Raw genomic sequence first — 18094 nt, forward strand, 5'->3', positions numbered from 1 at the left:
AATGAATGCTTTTGTCTGAGTTCAAGTCCCATCAGTTGTTCTCTATGTTTGACCCATGCCCTGAGAGAACAGTGACATGTGGTCACCACTTGGTGGTTGAACCCAACAAGATATATCACCAGAGATGACATGCTAGCTTGCTGTGTACTCAAAACTCTCCATATTGGAATTGTATAGATGTCTGTTTACTGCTGTGTTACAATTGTACAAACAGAGGTGGAAAAACAAGAATGTGATTCTCACTGGTAAATTATTGCTGTCAGCTGATAAAGAAGAACTTCTAGAAAACATGTGAACAAGATCTGAGTGAGTTTACTCTCAATAATGAATGTTTAAGCTGATCTTGTAGTCTATTTAGAGGCAGCTTTAGATTTCCATGTTTCCATGTTTTCTGGCAGGACCACCAATCTTTTAGTTTTAGTGGTATCTTTTAGTATATCGTTGACTTCGCTGGCTGGGTCACATCCACCGTATGGAGGATGGGAGAATCCCCAAAGACATCCTGTACGATGAGCTGAAATTAGGGAAGAGGAGTGCCGGACGTCCAAAGCTGCGCTACAAAGACGTTATCAAAAGAGACATGAAGGCTGCTGGCATCGACGCCGATTCCTGGGAAAACATTGCAGCCAACCGCTCGGCATGGAGAAGTACCCTGACTCAACATCTGAAAGCAGGGAAAGAGAAGCTGATGGACGCCGCAGCAGAACAGCAAGCGAGTAGAAAGAACCGCCAGGAGCGCCAGCACTCCACCACACCAGACACCCTTCACTGCTGCGACCTCTGCGAGGGGGACTGCCTCTCTCGCATTGGTCTCTACAGCCACAGACGACGCTGCTCCAGCCGGACAGCCAGTCAGGATTAGGACACTACACCCATGGTCAGCCCTGACCACTGATATTAACCTCATTGGTTTAACCCCCCAATCCAACCTCCTAATGCCAAGTGTCAAGCAGGAAAGTGTTTGGACCCATTTTAAAGACTTGAACCAACAAATTCCAGCCTCAGGGTGGACACTCCACCTCAAGGCCAATCTACTCAAACAGGGATCACTGTGTGTTGCTCGTCTCTGCAAATCTAACTTTATAAAAACAAATAACATTCAAAGTAAAGATGACTATCTAAAATCTAAACATAGGTTTAATGATATTGTTACAAAGTGAACGATCCTTTGTTTTTTTTCTAGTCTCTAGATCAGGGGTCTGCAAACTTTAACACTTAAAGAGCCATTTTGGTCGATTTCTCACTGACCACAACCCAGAAGGAGTCACACATCCTTTAGAAAAATAAGACTTTGTATTTATGTTATTGTTATTTGTAAGAGAAATAGAAACAAACTATTATTTTTTTGGCATAAATTAAATAAACTTTTAGAGAAAATAGTTTTTTTTCCCCCCAAATATGAAAGTCTATAACTTAACACAAGTTCACAAGACTTCCTTTCAAAATAAAAGACTTCCTGTGTCACCTAGGATCATCTTGATGGAGCAATGTCAGCACTTGAAAATATATATATATTTTTAAACATTTGCCGTGCCTCTTAACCAGAAATTCATAAATCTAACTTTTTTAAATTAAAACTGAGCTAATTAATTGTATTTTTTTGAACCATGACGCACACTTAAAACACTGGAATTTGTTGGAATGTTTAGTTCTCGGCTATCGAACCACTATGGCTACTGTTCTTTGGGGGCTTGCAAAAGTTATTTTACTTTTTTAAACTTTACTTTGCAGTTACTTTTTTAAACTTTGTATTTTTGTTTAACCAGAGAGCTATTTTCTTTAAACACTAAGACGTCTTTTTCTGCCGCAGACATTTTTAAGAAGCTGGTCGCTATACTAACATGAATAAATCCAGAACCCTGTTGTATATTTGAGCGTTGTTGTTCCTTCTGAGTTCTGCTCAAAGAGAATCGGGCCAGAATGGTTGAAGACTGTAGAATTCTGACCGGACAGCACCGATAGAAAGTCCAAAGTCTGCCTCGGTCCCCCAGCACCACAATGCGAGGCAGAGACACCTGATTGGATAGAATCTAGACCAATCAGCAGGCTCTTTGGGGTGGCACAAACGTAATGCTGTGAGAAAATGTTGAACGCAAAGCCAAAGATAGGGCAAAAGCAAGATGAGGCACTACGCATCTACAAACGTTTGTACTGTAATCACAAAAATATTTTTTTAAGAAAAAAAAATTAGAGGTAATTTGATTTTAAAGGATGTTATTGAATAATTATGTCATCTTCCTGTGTTCCAACAGACCACTATGAGGGATCTGTCACAGATGCTGAAGAAGATGCCTCAGTACCAAAAAGAGCTCAGCAAGGTATGTGCATGGCTGCATGCAGCTGTCTCTCCCTGTGTGTGTGTGCGTTTAAGCTGATGATGTGTTTGTCTCCTCTAGTACTCTACCCACCTGCAGCTGGCTGAGGACTGCATGAAGCACTATCAGGGAACGGTGGACAAGCTGTGTCGCGTAGAGCAGGTGAAGAAAAAACAACAACGATACTGGAAAATATTTAGCTGAGAATGGGGTTTCTGCAGGCTCCTCCTGCTTGTGTTACATTTAGCTGTTGATGTTAAATCAATGATTTGACATTTAGAGAGACATTTATTTGTCAAATGTGAAAGTTTGCGTGTCTAAGAGACCTGTCTGCTGCAGGATTTGGCCATGGGCACAGACGCTGAGGGCGAGAAGATCAAAGACCCCATGAGGGCCATTGTGCCCATCCTGCTGGATGCCAACGTCAGCACATACGACAAGATCCGCATCATCCTGCTCTACATCTTCCTCAAGAACGGTGAGGCTGACCCCTCCGGCTTGTGTTGCTGTTTTTTTTCTGTCTGTTTTTGCTGATAAAAGAAGTCTTGGTTTGTATACATTTTAACAAGAATGTTAAAAATCCCATCAGTCATTATTACACGCCTGAGGGGCAAATTTGTTCTCTGTATCTGTATCTATCCATGTGGTAAAGTCAAGGCTCAGGGGCCAGATCCGGCCCTCCGGGTAATTATATCCGGCCCTCCAGATCATTTTATTATATTGTCATTAATGGTCTGATGTTATATTGCGCTTATTTCTAACTATTATAAATTTGACAAAAATCTTTCTATGGAGAGTAAAATATTGAAAGTTATTTAAGGTTGAAGTTGATTTATTCTGGAACAATATTCCTGCCTTTTTATTATTCATGATTATGTTAAAAAGTTACGGTTATAAAGTTTTAATAATTGGCATTCTGATAGCTATTTGGACTATTTTGGCATTTACTAAGATTTTTTAGGATATTTTGGAGTTTATCTAATATTTCAGCTACATGTTAGCTGTTTTGGCTAATTTAGGATTTTTTCAGGTTTTTTTTTTAGGATATTTTAAAGTTTAGCTAATATTTTAGCTGGCTATCAGCTTCAACATTTTCAGCTATCAGCTTCAGTGTTTTTAGCTATCAATTTCAGCATCTTCAGCTATCAGCACTAAAATCTTCAGTGGCCAAATTCATCTTACAGCATTCACACTAGCATTATTGCAGGTAATGCTACGTATCTAGGTCATAATTATGTTAAAAGGTTACGTTTTTTAAGTTTAAAAATTTAGTTTTAGAGTGATCAATAAATGTCTATCCTGTTCGACACACGACCCAATTTGTGTTTTGGATTTTGGCCCCTTGTGCGACTGAGTTTGACACCCTTGTGTGTGCTCCAAGCAGCAAGTACCCTCTGGCTCCAAAATGCCAAAATCCTTAAGACTTCTGTAGAGAAATAAAAAGTTATTTCTTTGTCGTTCAATTGGTCAGAATAGCCATTTTTACTCTGATAGCTTTTTAAAAAGTTTTTGATAATTCTAATTTTTTGCACAATTTTTCTTTATCATAAGTTATTCAAGTTATAAACTGACCAATCAGATCCCTCAGTGAAAGCATGTGGTGTCTGCTGGCCCCCACATCCAACATCTGACTGACAAATTCTCCCGAGCCGGCCTCAGTGGAAGTGGTGTGGACTTCTAACAAACTCACTCCTGATTGGCTACAGTAGTTGCCATAGAAATGTGACTCAGACCGAGTCTGACCAATCGTTGGTGTTTGGCTCTGACATGGCGATGTCTGTATCGCCATCATAATGCAGAACAAAATCTATTTCTAATTTCAACACTTTTTTCTCACGTCGCCAAGGGTACTGTCAGTCATGTGCGCATCCCATAATAATTTCAAAACTTCCTTTGGTGTGCTTTGGTTTCATTAGAGGATTAAAAAAATATATAGTTTAACCCAGGAGTCGGCAACCCAAAATGTTGAAGGAGCCACTTTGGACCAATACAATAAAAAACAAATATGTCTGGAGCCGCATAAATTGAAATGCCTTATATGAGTCATAAAAAGAAGGCAACTCTTGGAGAATGTGTCTATTAATCACGTCCGTAATTAAACGATTATTTCTCCTGCTGCGTTGTCCCCGCGTCATGTGAGCCTCAATTCTGGTTTCATGACAAGTTTGAGAGGAATTGCAGCGGCAAACTAGCTATCAAAAGCCGAATAACCTCATAATGAACATACAAGCTTTTATTTTGACATCCCTCAATGAGAGGGGGTCCTGATCAGTCTCTCCCTCATTCTCACTCCAGGTGCAGGAAGAATTCAAACATAACAGGACAAAATCATAAATGCCAACAAATGTTCAACAGTCAGACAACAAAACACATTGAGGAAAACCCAAACTTAAATCCAAATCCAGTCAGACAGGCAAAAGAATGGGTAACCCACAATTCCTTGCGCTGCCAGATCGACAGCAAGCCCAGCGTGTCTGCGACCATAACTACAATATGAATGAATTACAGTTTGTTTCATTGCTTTGATGAAATTAAAGAAATGCAATAAAGAAATACGATTTTTGATGTCATTTTTATTTAGAGGATTTGAAAAAACCACAAGAATGGAACGTGCACCTTTAAGGTGCTTCCACACAGGCCGCGTCGGCGCGCAATCAAGTGAACACTTTCAATGAAGAGTCAGTATAAACACGAGCACACCAAAATTCCTGGCCTCCAAGTCTGGAGGGAGGATGAACGCGCTCGCTACCCAGGTTTATAAGTCAGACATTTAAAAGGACAGAGTTGTGAAAACAAAAGTCTTCAGAAAGATTTGGGGGATTTTCAACACTTTTACTTTTGGTTCTCCCTGTTGTAGATGCAGATGAGCGCTAATGAACAGTAAAAATAGAAGGAGAGTCTCCTCCTCGCCACGCACCGCACGCGGCCGGTGGATGAGACCTGCACATCGCCGCGCTCAGCAGGTGGTATCCACACCGGAGCAGCGCGGTCACGCACGCAGTGGCGGGAGGAGATTCTTCTTCTATTCTTCTACTACTGTTCATTAGCACTCATCTCATCTTGGTGTCATATTAACCTGACCGGACACAAACCGTAATGATTCATTTCTCCTTCGTGATCACGTTTGGCACTTCAGTGCTTTGAAGCAGACTCCGCCCCCAAAAGCAGCTCCCAAATCCGGCTCCTTGATCGGTCAGAACTCTGAGCTGCTGCGACTGTGCGTGGAAATCTTGAACCGGATTGAAGATTCAGCGCGCTCAATGCAGGCCGATTTGTACGTGGAGCTCGCGACCCGACTTAAAAACCCGCGTAGCAACGTGCGCTCACGTGCGCTCCAGACGCATGGGCAGGAAGTCTGGTGTGCGCATGTCTGCATTGACTTTTCATTGAGGGTCTGCGCTTGTGCGCTGACACAGCCGGCGTGGAAGTATCTACACTCATCTCACAACAACTGGAAAACGTAAAGGATGTTTGTGTCATGTTTGTCCTCCTACAGAAATCGTATTAAAACAAAAAATATATTTCCCTCCAGCATTTTTTATCATTTTTTTACATTTTTGAAAAAGCGCCAATGAGCCGCAAGGCAGTGCTTAAAGAGCTGCATGCGGCTCCGGAGCCGCAGGTTGCCGACCCCCGGTTTAACCCCATAAGAGATTTTGGCCCCATACATTTATTTTTGGTTTCTCCCGTTTCACTGTCACATTTGGTGAGTTTTTGATTATGTGGTGGGGTCAAATTTTCCTTCAAAGGCACAGTAAGAAAGAAGAACTGATCGACGCAGTCGGGGACAAAATAAGCATAAAACTTCACTTTTGTATTAAGATGAAGGAATGCAGGATTTCTACAGAGGCTTTATATTATTAACTTAAAGAAAGAACTCTCAAAGCAGACAAGCATATTAAATGTAAACATGGCTGTTATTGTGTTCGGTGGAAGCAGAGGTCTCAGACTCACAGAAAAGAGAAATTAATGCAAACTGAAAATCCAAAACATCAGAATGATGAGCAGAACATAGAAAGAAGAATACCTAAAGGAACAGAAGGAAAGACAATAACTCGTACTGAAGATAACATAAGAAGTAGAAGCAAAGGGATGAAGTAGCTCTGTCTGGTTTTGTGGTTGATCTGCCAAAGTGCAAAAGAACGGACATGGACTTCAATTCACTGTGATGTAAAGTAGTGAATGAAAACAGCTCAAATGATGTGTGACAAAGGAGCAGAGACCAGAACTGAAGAACTAAACAATATAACTATTCATGAAAACATAAAAAAAAACTATTAATCTGAAGAAAATGAACTATTTTCACAGCACTCAAGAAAAGCATCACAAAAGCAAGAGAATAGCTACACATGTGACTCTGAGTTGTGTTTTTGCTTGTTGTGTTCCTCATCTTAATTGCTTTAAACTACAGGGGCCCGTTTCAAAAGCAGGTTTAACAAATTCAGAGTTCTAACCTGCACTCAAAGTTGACTGACTCAGAGTTCACAAACTCAGAGTTATCGGTTTCAGAACAGCTGAAAAGAGTTTGTTCAATCAACTCTGAGTAGTTGGACTCAGAATCAGGTTGAGCGTTGCGACCATAAAAAGGCTGATCAATGGAGCAAAGACATTACGATTCACCATGGCAACAGGAACAAACACCAATAGGGCTTCATATTTTACAGCGACGGAAATTGATGTGTTCCTACAAACATATACCGACTACGAGCACATTTTCCACAAAAAGATCAACACAGCTGCAGCAGTAAAACAGAGAGAAAAAGGCTGCCTGAGTTAATTCATACGTCTACATTTGAATCATTTCAATTCAGGATAAGAACTAAATGATGTCATATTGTCACTTGTTAAGTAGGGAATGGTTTTTGATCTGTCAATAATTAACGAGTAATCTCTGTAATTGGTTAAGTTGGAGTAAATACCTTTTTTTGTAAACCCCCCACCCCACACACACATGAATATCACTGTACGCAAAAATGAAACACTCTAGCTGCCTGGAATACGTTAAAATAAGTATCTATTTAATTTTAATCCTCAAGAATTAAATAATATTCACTGGAAAAAAATGTGTATGATAAAACTTCTCCATAGGCGGGACGCAAATCCCCAGCCTTAGCATTAAGACAGCTCTATTAACCACTGTGCCAACATTTGATAAATCTGTTTCAGCACAGTGGATGGTTAGACAGACATCTCCAATGTTTAAGGTTTAAAGATTGCCATTTTTAAGGGTTTAAAAAGATGAAATGAAAACTAGGTATTATTAATAGTGAATCCCTGGAAAAACAATATCGCTCAAATAAAAATCAATTAGGAAACACCAGACAGTCGACTCGTGTCCTCAAAATCTTCTCCCGACATAAATAACATTTCCTCTGGATTAATCCAGCCTCCTCTCTACATGATCCTCTATGAATGGATATGATATTCTGGTTTCTGCGTGGTGGAAACGTGATGTCTATAATGTGAATATTCTCTAAATGCTAATGAGGAACTCATATTTGAACCTCCTTCACTTTAAAAAGGGGCAGAGACTCTAAGCATCCTGAAGGAAACCTGCTCCAGACCAGGTTACGTTCACTGACTCAGTTGCCATAGTTCAGCTTAACCCGCTTCTTGAAACGGGTTTTAGTTACCTCCGTTTCTGAAGCTGGAAACTCCAGAGTTTTCCTGAACTCAGAGTTCACAAACTCAGAGTTTCAACAAAACCTGCTTCTTGAAACGGGCCCCAGGTTTTGCACCAAAGAGGAGCAAGACAACAAACTCCAAAAAAGTCTATCCATCCATTTTCTGAACCCACTCAATCACTTTTGGCATCGTGGAGTAGCTAGAGCCTATCCAAGGGGTCTGCAACCTTGAACGCTAAAAGAACCATTTGGTCCATTTTCTGTGAGAGCCGAAAAGTCCCACGTTATTGTTTAGAAAATACACAATATTAATGTTTTTGTGGCAATTAATGATTATTTTAGAAAAGTAGCTTTTAAATATTGCAAAACAGCTTTGAATTACAACATTGTCTACATGTTTCTACACCAGTTTCTATTTCTTTTGCTTTTGACAGCAGCATCACACACAAGTTCCTTTCAAAATAAAATACACCACGTGTCAATGAAGGTTCTCCTGATGCAGCAGAAGAACTTCAAAGTAAATTGTAAGACAGTAAATCATTACGTTTTTTTATCATTAGGGTTTTGGTGCATCCATTGTTCTCCTTTTATTGTCAAATAAAAGAAAAATTGAGGTAGAAACAAATTATTAAAACAAAAATCTAAAGATTAAAAAGAAACTGAGGTTTTCATTCTCATTTTTAAAGATGTGAGACACAAAACACATAATTCTAAATCATTGTTTTAAACTGCATTGTTTAAATCATTTAAGTGTAATTTACCAAAATTTAAGACTTTTATAGACTTTTATTTAAAAAACTTTACAACAAAAAATATACATTTAAAGAATATTTCTACAGAATTTCTATGACAGTAAATTACACTTTCCTTTGTGGTTTGACATATTAAAAACTGAAATAGAAACGGCCAAATTTAAATTGATTATTCATTTGAATCATTAGCATTTTCCTTTAAAGCTATAGAGCGACACTAAAGAGATAAAAGAGCCAGATGAGGCTCCGGAGCCACAGGTTGCAGACCTCTGATCTATCCCAGCTACGTTAGGTGAAGGTGGGATAGTACGCATAAAACTAATCCCCGGTCTGAAACAGGGCCACACACTCACACCCCAAGAGACAATTTATAAACCTACTGTACTGAAGGATGTTTTTGGACTGGAGTGCCCGTAGGAAACCACACATACTGTACATTCAAACTCCACACAGAAAGGACACGGCTGGGATTTCAACCAGGATCTGCCAACCACTACACTGTTGTGCAAATCAAAGGAAATCAAATAGTTAAAATGCTCATTTGCATTTGAGTCATGACCTGTGTGTGTATGTGTGTGTGTGTGTGGGGGTGTGTGTTTGCGGTTCAGGCATCACGGAGGAGAACCTGAACAAGCTGATCCAACACGCTCAGATCCCCCCAGAGGACAGTGAGATCATCACCAACATGGCTCACCTGGGCGTCCCCATCATCACAGATGTGAGCCCCCATGATCCATAATCTGCTTTCATCTGCATTTGGAGCCAACTGAAGCTTTGAACTCAAATTCAAACTGCAAATATAAAAATAAATATACATGAATTTCTGCATTATCCTTTATTTTGATCTAACATCTCATTCTTCTTCTCTAGTCGACCCTCCGTCGGGGGAAGAAGATGGACAGGAAGGAGCGTGTGAGCGAGCAAACCTATCAGCTGTCCCGCTGGACACCGCTGGTCAAAGACATCATGGAGGTTTGTTGTGTGTTTCTACTCTAATGTGTAGTTATGAAGCCGATTTTTGAGGCTTGTTAGGAAGTATTTTTTTCCTCATGGTTCAAAAGAATCTTGCTGTGAAACTCTTCAGAGGTTCTGCTGCTTTGTTCTCCTGCAGGATGCTATTGATGATAAGCTGGACACCAAACACTATCCCTACATCTCTACTCGCTCCTCTGCATCGTTCAGCACCACCGCCGTCAGGTACTCACACACACGAGGGCACCCCAACACACATACAAACAATACACTGCACGTGTGAACTGGACTGAGTATTCCCTCTAGACATTTTCTATGAGTGACTCCACACTATGTCCAGTTCACTCATATACAGTCAACAATGAAACACATGCAAAGATACATGCACACACATAGAACAGACCCACACATCTACATAAAAACACACACGCAAACACACACTTACATACAGACACACACAAACAACTGCTGGCCATACCTGGGAGGTAAAGACAAGGAAACATTTGTAATATAAGGCTGAATCTGAATCCTTCCCTTCACCCTACCCCTACATTTAGCCCTCCAAACGGACCGTTATGGAAAAATCCTTCTTGTGTGTCCTCTCTGGCAGTGCTCGGTATGGACACTGGCACAAGAACAAGACCCCTGGAGAGTACCGCACCGGACCACGGGTCATGGTTTTCATCATCGGCGGTGTGTCCTTCAGTGAGATGCGCTGTGCCTACGAAGTCACACAGGCCAATGGGAAGTGGGAAGCCATCATTGGTAAGTGGCCCAGCACCGAAAATGGAAAAAGTGGCCTTTTAATAACGCATTTCAGAATCAAAGTCGAGGATTTATAGAGTGTGGATCTTTGCTGAGTCAAGGGGGAACATTTTCTTTGTGTGATCGTCAGAGTCTCGTAAGTGTCTGAACTATGACATATGTAAATGTTTAAAGGAACCTTTAAAAGCCAGCATTCCTTTCAATGTTAGGTCAGTGTTAATTTTTCCTCCTCTCACGTCACAAACAGCCTCTGGTCCGTGCTTATGCTTTATCAGGTAAAACACACATGAAGTAAATTCACACTTATGCCGTACAGCAGAACTGACTCCACGTCTGCCTCCTGCAGTCTAAAGCTGCGGTCACAGCGGAAGCGATTCGCCTCTATTTGGACTGTGAATTTCCTGCTCGATGTTTGTCCAAAGACGTGTTCACAAACTTGGTTCACCAGACACTTGTGGGAGAAGCTAGTGTGAGCGTATGTGTCAAAGTCCAGGCCCGGGGGCCAGATCCGGCCCTCCGGCTAATTCTATCCGCCCCTCCAGATCATTTTATTTTATCGTTATTAAAGGTCCGATCTTATCTTGCGCTTATTTCTAACTTAATTTTGACAAAATATATATTTACAGAGATTTAAAATATTGAAAGTTATTTAAGGTTTAAATTGATTTATTCTGGAATAATATTCCTGCCTTTTTATTATTCATAATTATGTTAAAAAGTTACAGTTTTAAAGTAAAAAAAATGCATTCTGCTAACTTTTTGAACTATTTTGGCATTTAGTCAAATTTATAAGGCTGTTTTGGAGTTTAGCTAACCTAAGCAGCCCCCAATCGGCTTTCAGTCAATATTTAAATTTGTAAATTCCCTCTGAGTGCAGCTCAGATTGTCTTTTTTTTGCATCATTGGACAATGTTGCTAGCTGTTTTAGCTAATTAAGGCTTTTTTGTTTTTAGACTCTTTTGGAGTTTAGATATTATTTCAGCTACATGCTAGCTGTTTAATCTAACTTATGTTTTTTGTTTGTTTGTTTTTTAGGCTAATTCAGCATTTAGCTAATATTTTAGCTATTAGCTTCAGCATTTTCAGCTATCAGTACTAAAATCTTCAGGGGCCAAATTCAGTTTACAGCATTCACACTATCATTATCACAGGTAATGCTGTATATTTAGTTCATAACTATGTTAAAAAGTTATGGTTTAAAAGTTTAAAACATTTAGTTTTAGTGTGTTCAATAAATGTCTATCCTGTTCGACCTAAGGTGTGTTTTGGATTTTGGCCTCTTGTGCGCTTGAGTTTGAAAGTTTTTAGCCTCATGGAGCAGTGACTGTATATCTCAATTATAATACATGAAAAACACAGATAATGTTAATAGATTAAATGTATTTATTTTAAGAAGAACTCTACCAAAAAGCATCAATAATCACGTCTCTATTTCTAGCTAGAGCAGGGGTCTGGAACCTTCGACACTTAAAGAGCCATTTAAGTGGATTTCTTACTGACCACAGCTCAGGAGGAGACACAAAGTCTGACTTTAGAAAATGGAAAACACTGATTTGCCTCAACATTAATGCTGCTATTATCATATATATAAATAAACTGTTGGTTTTGGCATAAATAAAAACAGCACATAGGTGTGAAAATGCTAATTCTTTTAAATGAATGACTTCCTTTCAAAATAAAAGACACCCTGTGTCACATAGCATCACCTCAATGCAGCAAATGTGGTATTGGGTAGCTCAGTGTCAACAGTAACAAAAAAAATCTATTTATTTCACTATTTGTGGTCCATCTTAGTCTGAAATTTGTAAATGTCACTAATTAAAATAAAAACAGAGCTAATTAAATGACTTTTACTGTATTTTTTTAACCATTAGGCACACTTAAAATCCTTAAGAAACAGAAAATCTGCTGTATAGTCTGGTGTGCCTTAATGATTGTTGTGTTTTTATTCTTTATTAATCAGAGAGCCACAATGAAGGGTCAAAAAGCCACATGTGGAGACCCCTGTGCTAGGGTAATGAGATCATTCAGAGACTGCTTTCACTCTGTGACCCAGTTTAATGACTCAGAGGAGAGGACAATAATTGGACAATATTTCCTTGATTAGAAAAATAAAAAAGTTTAGGAGGAGAACTATCAGATTCTCCACCATGTTAGATTTGGACTCCACCCACTGATTGCATCAGTAAACATGTCTTGTGCCTAAAGCTGAATCCCTGATTTGCTGATGCTATCACCAAAGTTCAGATTTTTTTAACTAAAAACGCTTAAATCTTGCTGTTGCACGACACTCACATCACGGCACAGGATCTCCAATCGCATCCGTACATTGACCTAACATGAAAACTCGACGCCATGTGAATCGCATTTGGTGTGAACATAGCTTGATGGAGGTGGGACCACACTTTGACTTGGATGAGTAGTATTAACCAAACCTCAGTGACTGTGCCTGTGTGTCAACCTTAACCCAGTGCTGTCTTATAGGGTCCAGGTGACCCTATCCTTACATTGACGAGTTATCCATCCCATAACAAATTTGAATAAAAGTGGACATGATTTCATGTCTGCTACAGACACCAGTGAAAATCAAAAATCATTATGAAAAAAAAAGTTCAGTGTGCTGTCTTGTGGGGTCCAGATGACCCCAATTCCAACGACAACATACCTAGGATAGCACCGAGTTTATGACTGTGAAGCACCAACTGAAACTATTCCAGTTATGTGAACTCTGCAGATCCCTTAAAACAGATGTTTGTTTATCACTTTCAAACCACTTTTAAAAATTAACATTAACACAAGATATTTACCAAAAAAAGAACATAAGTTACGTTTTTTCTCTAGAGATGGAGAGGAGGAAAATATTGACGTTGTTATTAGGAGTGTAAAGAAATGTGGTTCATTTTTGCACAGAAGACATAATCTGAGTTTGATATATCTGATTGGCCTACACATTCTCAATCCCAACTCATCATATGTGGGCCCTCTTCATCACTTTTTGACATTTTAGGTCTCCTGAAACTTGTCATTTTTTTTGATGTACTGGTTGTTCCCATTAAATCACGGGTTCCTAACCCTTAGGACGCGGTAATGAATTGGGCTGTAACAAGTATACGAGTGCTCGGATCTGGTCCTGAAAATTCGTGTACCAATATACGCGATATCCAAGATTCGCGATCTTTATAAATATAGTAGAGTGTATTAAAATATTATCCGGGGACGATGTATTTTTGCTGTGAAATGCAGAATAATGTTGGATTTTACATGTATTAACTGAAAGAAAGCCAAAAAAGCATCGCTACTGTCACAAGAAGTAACCAAATGTTCGTGTTGGTGAAGCTCCCTGTTTTCTTTTCCTTTTTTTAGCTTGTCCTGTCCAACAGCTGAGCAAACCAATACAAGCTCAGAGCTCTTGTGTTGGACAGATTTTACTGTCACAACAGGGGTTTATTGAATATTTTTGTATTTTATGCTAAACTTTATTTATATTGAATATGTTTGTAACTTTTTTTTCTCTGTTGGACCGGACGGAAAAGAAGAAGAGGGAGGTTTGGGGGGAGTTTAAGGGCACAAAAGAAAAGTAAAAGAGGGGGAGTTTAGAGAAAGTAGAGGGTAACAGGAGGGGGTAACATGATAAAACAAGCTATTAAAGTAAAACGTAAGACTCGTGAATCATTGATTTTGATCTGTGAATCCAGTCGGATCCACAGCTCCAGTAAAGGGTCCCTAATTGTGTCCTGGTATCAAGCGGCCCTCAGACTTATACCGGTTTACAGCCTGGAGGTTGGGGACCCCTGATTTAATGGGAACAGCCAACACATAATAGAATGACGAGTTTTGGGACACCCAACACCTCAGAAAGTGACGCCAGAACCACGTGTGACAAATTGGGAGTGAGAATGCATTGGATTGGCAAGTGCCATTCCAATTTTTAAAATATAATACGATAATTGGGTTGTGAAGACGCTCTATATCACAATCTATTAGTTAAAAAAGCAGGAATAACACAAGAAGAGAAATCACTAATTTTCACAGCCTGTTTCATCATTCTGTCTGGATTTCATAAATGTTTTGTGTTATTTTGCAAAGAAAAAAGAAGCAATTCTACACAGATGTCACAGCAGAGCTGACATGTGCAGTGATACATTAGGGAGGTCGTGTGTGTGACGCCTTCTGTGCTTCTTAATCCTTTAACACCGGAGCTCCAGTGTTTATATTCTTTGATTTACTGTCATTTTTCAACCGTTAACACGATGATTCCAGTAGATTTTGAAGGAGAAAAGCTGCTTTTCTCCTTCAGAATCTACTGGAATCATCATGTTAACGGATAAAAAGTTACAGTATGTAAAAGATTTTGTGTTAGGTGTTAAAGAATTAAACATCTCAGTGCTTCTTCTGCAGTCTTTGTTAAAGTGGAGTGTCTGTTTTTGATGTGCTCTGCTTCAGCTACTGTGTTTCAAACAACTGTCTTTTTTGTGTGTGTCTGTGCGCTAATGCTGTTGTGAGAAGTGCCAGCGGTGGAGTGTGTGTCTGCAGGTTGCTTGTGTGTAACCCTTTTGTGTCTGTGTGGAGAGCCTGGGGGAAAAGGGCGTAGCAAATGCTGTGAGACGCCTGGTGAAGCCGCCTCTGTTCCTCCACAGGTTCCACCCACACTCTCACCCCTACCAAATTCTTGTCGGACCTGCAGCACCCCGACTTCCGAGAGTCCACTAGGGTGTCCTTTGAGGACGCTCAGCCCTCAGACGAGTGAGGCAGAGACAGATTGGGAGGGAGGGAGATCACAGAAAAAAGTAAAGGCAGCTGCACTGAGAAGCCCTTTCTGAACATAAGGGCTTCTTCCTCCTGGTTCCCCCCTCCTCTTTAAACTCTCTTTTATGTAACTCCACCCTTGTCCCTCAGAGATGGACACTTCCTCATTGCATGGACTCTTTTATCTTTTATTAAATTATGCATTTAATTGATCCTGGACAAATTATTTTTGCTGATAAAATTGAATCAAACCTGCATCAATATTGTTAAAAACAAACATGTGTAAAGTCTGTGCTTGAGGAGGTCATGTGACCATCCCTGCTGCCTCCTATCATCTTAGTGGATTCAACCACGCCTTTATGGCCATCCTCTGGATGCACATGAAGGTGTGGCCTGTCATTTTGAACTCCAGAATTAATCTACCCCAACATCTTTATGAGCTCCCAATGCCTGATTTTTTTTGGATGTGAAGCTTAAGACAGACCCAGATTTTTTTAAGCGCCGCCTGACCTGACATGAGCTTGAGTTGATGTTGGATTTCAGATACGAATTCTCCGTTTTCTGGTGTATTTTCTGTTACTTTGAGTTGATTCCACTCTGTCCCTCATCACTTGCTCACATGGATCACAACTTGTCTGTAGAGATGCTGCATTTGAATCAAATGCAGCCAAACACAGCTGATCAAAGTACAGCACGTTGCAAAGACTGTCTTGAGGTTGAGTCGCAGGAACTAGAAATCTTCTTCCTTGAAATGTTTCGCCGATGAAACGACAAAATGATGACGTTTTGTCAGTACGACGGAGTATTAGGGCCACCAAAAAAAAGTAATATTATGACTTTAAATCTTGTAAATCTGAGTTTTAATCTCGTTAATTTACGAGATTAAAATCAAAGGGAGTCTACAGTCCAGCGAATGAACGCCATGAACCAGACCGACTAAATTGAAAAGCATCTTGGATCTCAACAGGTAAACTGAATGTTTAAAATATTGAAAATGTTTGGAAGTTTCGTTATTTGACAGTTTATTAATGTTTTATTCATTGATGGGCTGCTTGCAGGATGTCTGCAGAACATGTTGATGATATCCTCGCAGCTGTCCACTAGTGCTGCCACAAATAATTATTTTAATAGGCGACTGATCCCCGATTATTTTTAATGATTAGTCGACTAATTGGGTCATGTGCAAACTGGATGCAAAGCACGCAACTTGACCATATTTAGCTTTAAACAAACTAAAAACTTGATATATAGTATTACCTGGGATAATGATGCTAGATTGATGCTATTGTGGATACTGTAAGATGAACTTGGATGATTCTGACAGCTGAAAATGCTGAATTTGATAGCTGAAACCACTGAAGCTAACAACTGAAAACGCTGAAGCTAGTAGCTGAAAACGCTAAAGATGTTAGCCGACTAAAAATGCTAAAATATCCTAAAAACTGAAAAAAACCTAAGTTAGCCAAAACAGCTAGCATACAGCTGAAATACTAGCTAAACTTCAAAATAGCCTAAAAAAAGGAAAAAAAATCCTAAATTACTCAAGATAGCTAGCATGTAGCTGAAATATTAGCCTAAAAAACCTTTATTAATGTCAAAATAGTCCACAAAGCTAGCAGAATGCCATTATAACTATATCCATATAGTATAAAGTAATGACTAATTGACTATTAAATTAGTTGTTGAATATTTTAATAGTCGATTAGTCGTCGACTGTCCATCTAAAGAGGCCTAGTTTTCTGAATTTTCAATATTCTTGTGCTAACGTAACAGACTACTGTCATTCCTCGTTGTTTTGTGTTGAAATGCGACGTTTCATTTAGAGAAGGGGGCATACAGAGCTCCGTTTACGTTCTCCTTTGGTTTCTGCGCACAGACATGATGTACGGTGGTGAAAGGGTTTCTGGGTATGTGAATCGAAAGGCCAGAATAAAGTGGTGGTCCTGTGAACATGTGTCTCTAAGCTCTTTACATATGAAACTCTGCATTACCAACACAAACCTGGAAAGTCAGTTTTACTGAAAATTTGATTTAGAGTCATGAATAGGTTCAGAATTTCTTTGTTTTTAACATCAAATTGGAAATAAAGCTTCACAAGATGCTCCAGTCTTACATCTTTGAGAACGCCTCTGATAAACAGACGATTTCGGTTCTTTTCTCATTTATTTACGACTTTAAAACTTGTAAATTTACAGGTAAAAAGTCATAAATTTAGCGTATTACTTTGAAATAAATTCACTTTATTCTTGTAATTTAGCAGTTACGACTTTTTTCTCGTAAATGTACAAGATTTAAAGTCGTAATTAAAAAACATATTTTTGTTTATAAAGTATGTAAATACTCCGTCGTATGTCAGCGAAACGTTTCAAGGAAGATAATTTCAAGTCCAGTTGCTATGACAACCTCAAGACAGTGGCACCTAGATGAGGATGACTTAGAACCTTCAATGACTATTGCAAAGACTGGTTACAGCACGGTGAAGTCTACTCATGAGGCCTCTCTGCACACATGCATGTCAGTCCTGCAAAGCTCAGAGTTTGATGTTTCAGGACAACAACAAAAAGAAATTCAATGACAAACAGACACACCTCGATTGGATGCAAATGAACATAGTTTGATGCTTAAACATATAAACTACTGCAATCAATACTAAGAACAAAATTAAATTAAATTTGTGTTTGCAAGATTATTTTTGATTAAATGAAATATTTTTTCTTTCTCCCACATTTGTAGGATGAGCAGCAAAGAGGAGTTTGTGGGGTACATCTTTAATAAACTGCCTTACAGTCCTTTCCGACTCCTGACGATGAGTCTTTTTGTGAGCATATGTCACCTCTAGGTCAGAGGTCTACAACCTTTGATTCTGAAAGAGCCATTAGGTCCAATTGTTTACTGACCAAAAACAAGCAAGAGCCACTAA

At 39.4% G+C, this 18094-nt stretch overlaps 1 protein-coding gene across 2 annotated transcripts in view; it reads left to right on the top strand.

The window, feature by feature from the left end:
- stxbp1a (syntaxin binding protein 1a) overlaps positions 1-18094 on the top strand; it is a 58800-nt gene that overhangs the window by 35235 nt on the left and 5471 nt on the right. Inside the window, exons 13-20 of one of the 2 annotated variants that reach the window (XM_024299094.2) lie at positions 2253-2318; positions 2397-2477; positions 2655-2793; positions 9300-9409; positions 9562-9663; positions 9803-9888; positions 10274-10428; positions 15066-15215. In XM_024299094.2, the coding sequence (XP_024154862.1) occupies positions 2253-2318; positions 2397-2477; positions 2655-2793; positions 9300-9409; positions 9562-9663; positions 9803-9888; positions 10274-10428; positions 15066-15175 (849 nt within the window). In that variant the 3' untranslated portion in view covers positions 15176-15215. The remainder of the gene's footprint in view (positions 1-2252; positions 2319-2396; positions 2478-2654; positions 2794-9299; positions 9410-9561; positions 9664-9802; positions 9889-10273; positions 10429-15065; positions 15216-18094) is intronic. The other variant, XM_024299095.2, reaches the window with a different exon arrangement.

This window comes from Oryzias melastigma, linkage group LG12, assembly GCF_002922805.2.
Source record: "Oryzias melastigma strain HK-1 linkage group LG12, ASM292280v2, whole genome shotgun sequence".
NCBI classification, from domain to species: Eukaryota; Metazoa; Chordata; class Actinopteri; order Beloniformes; family Adrianichthyidae; genus Oryzias; species Oryzias melastigma.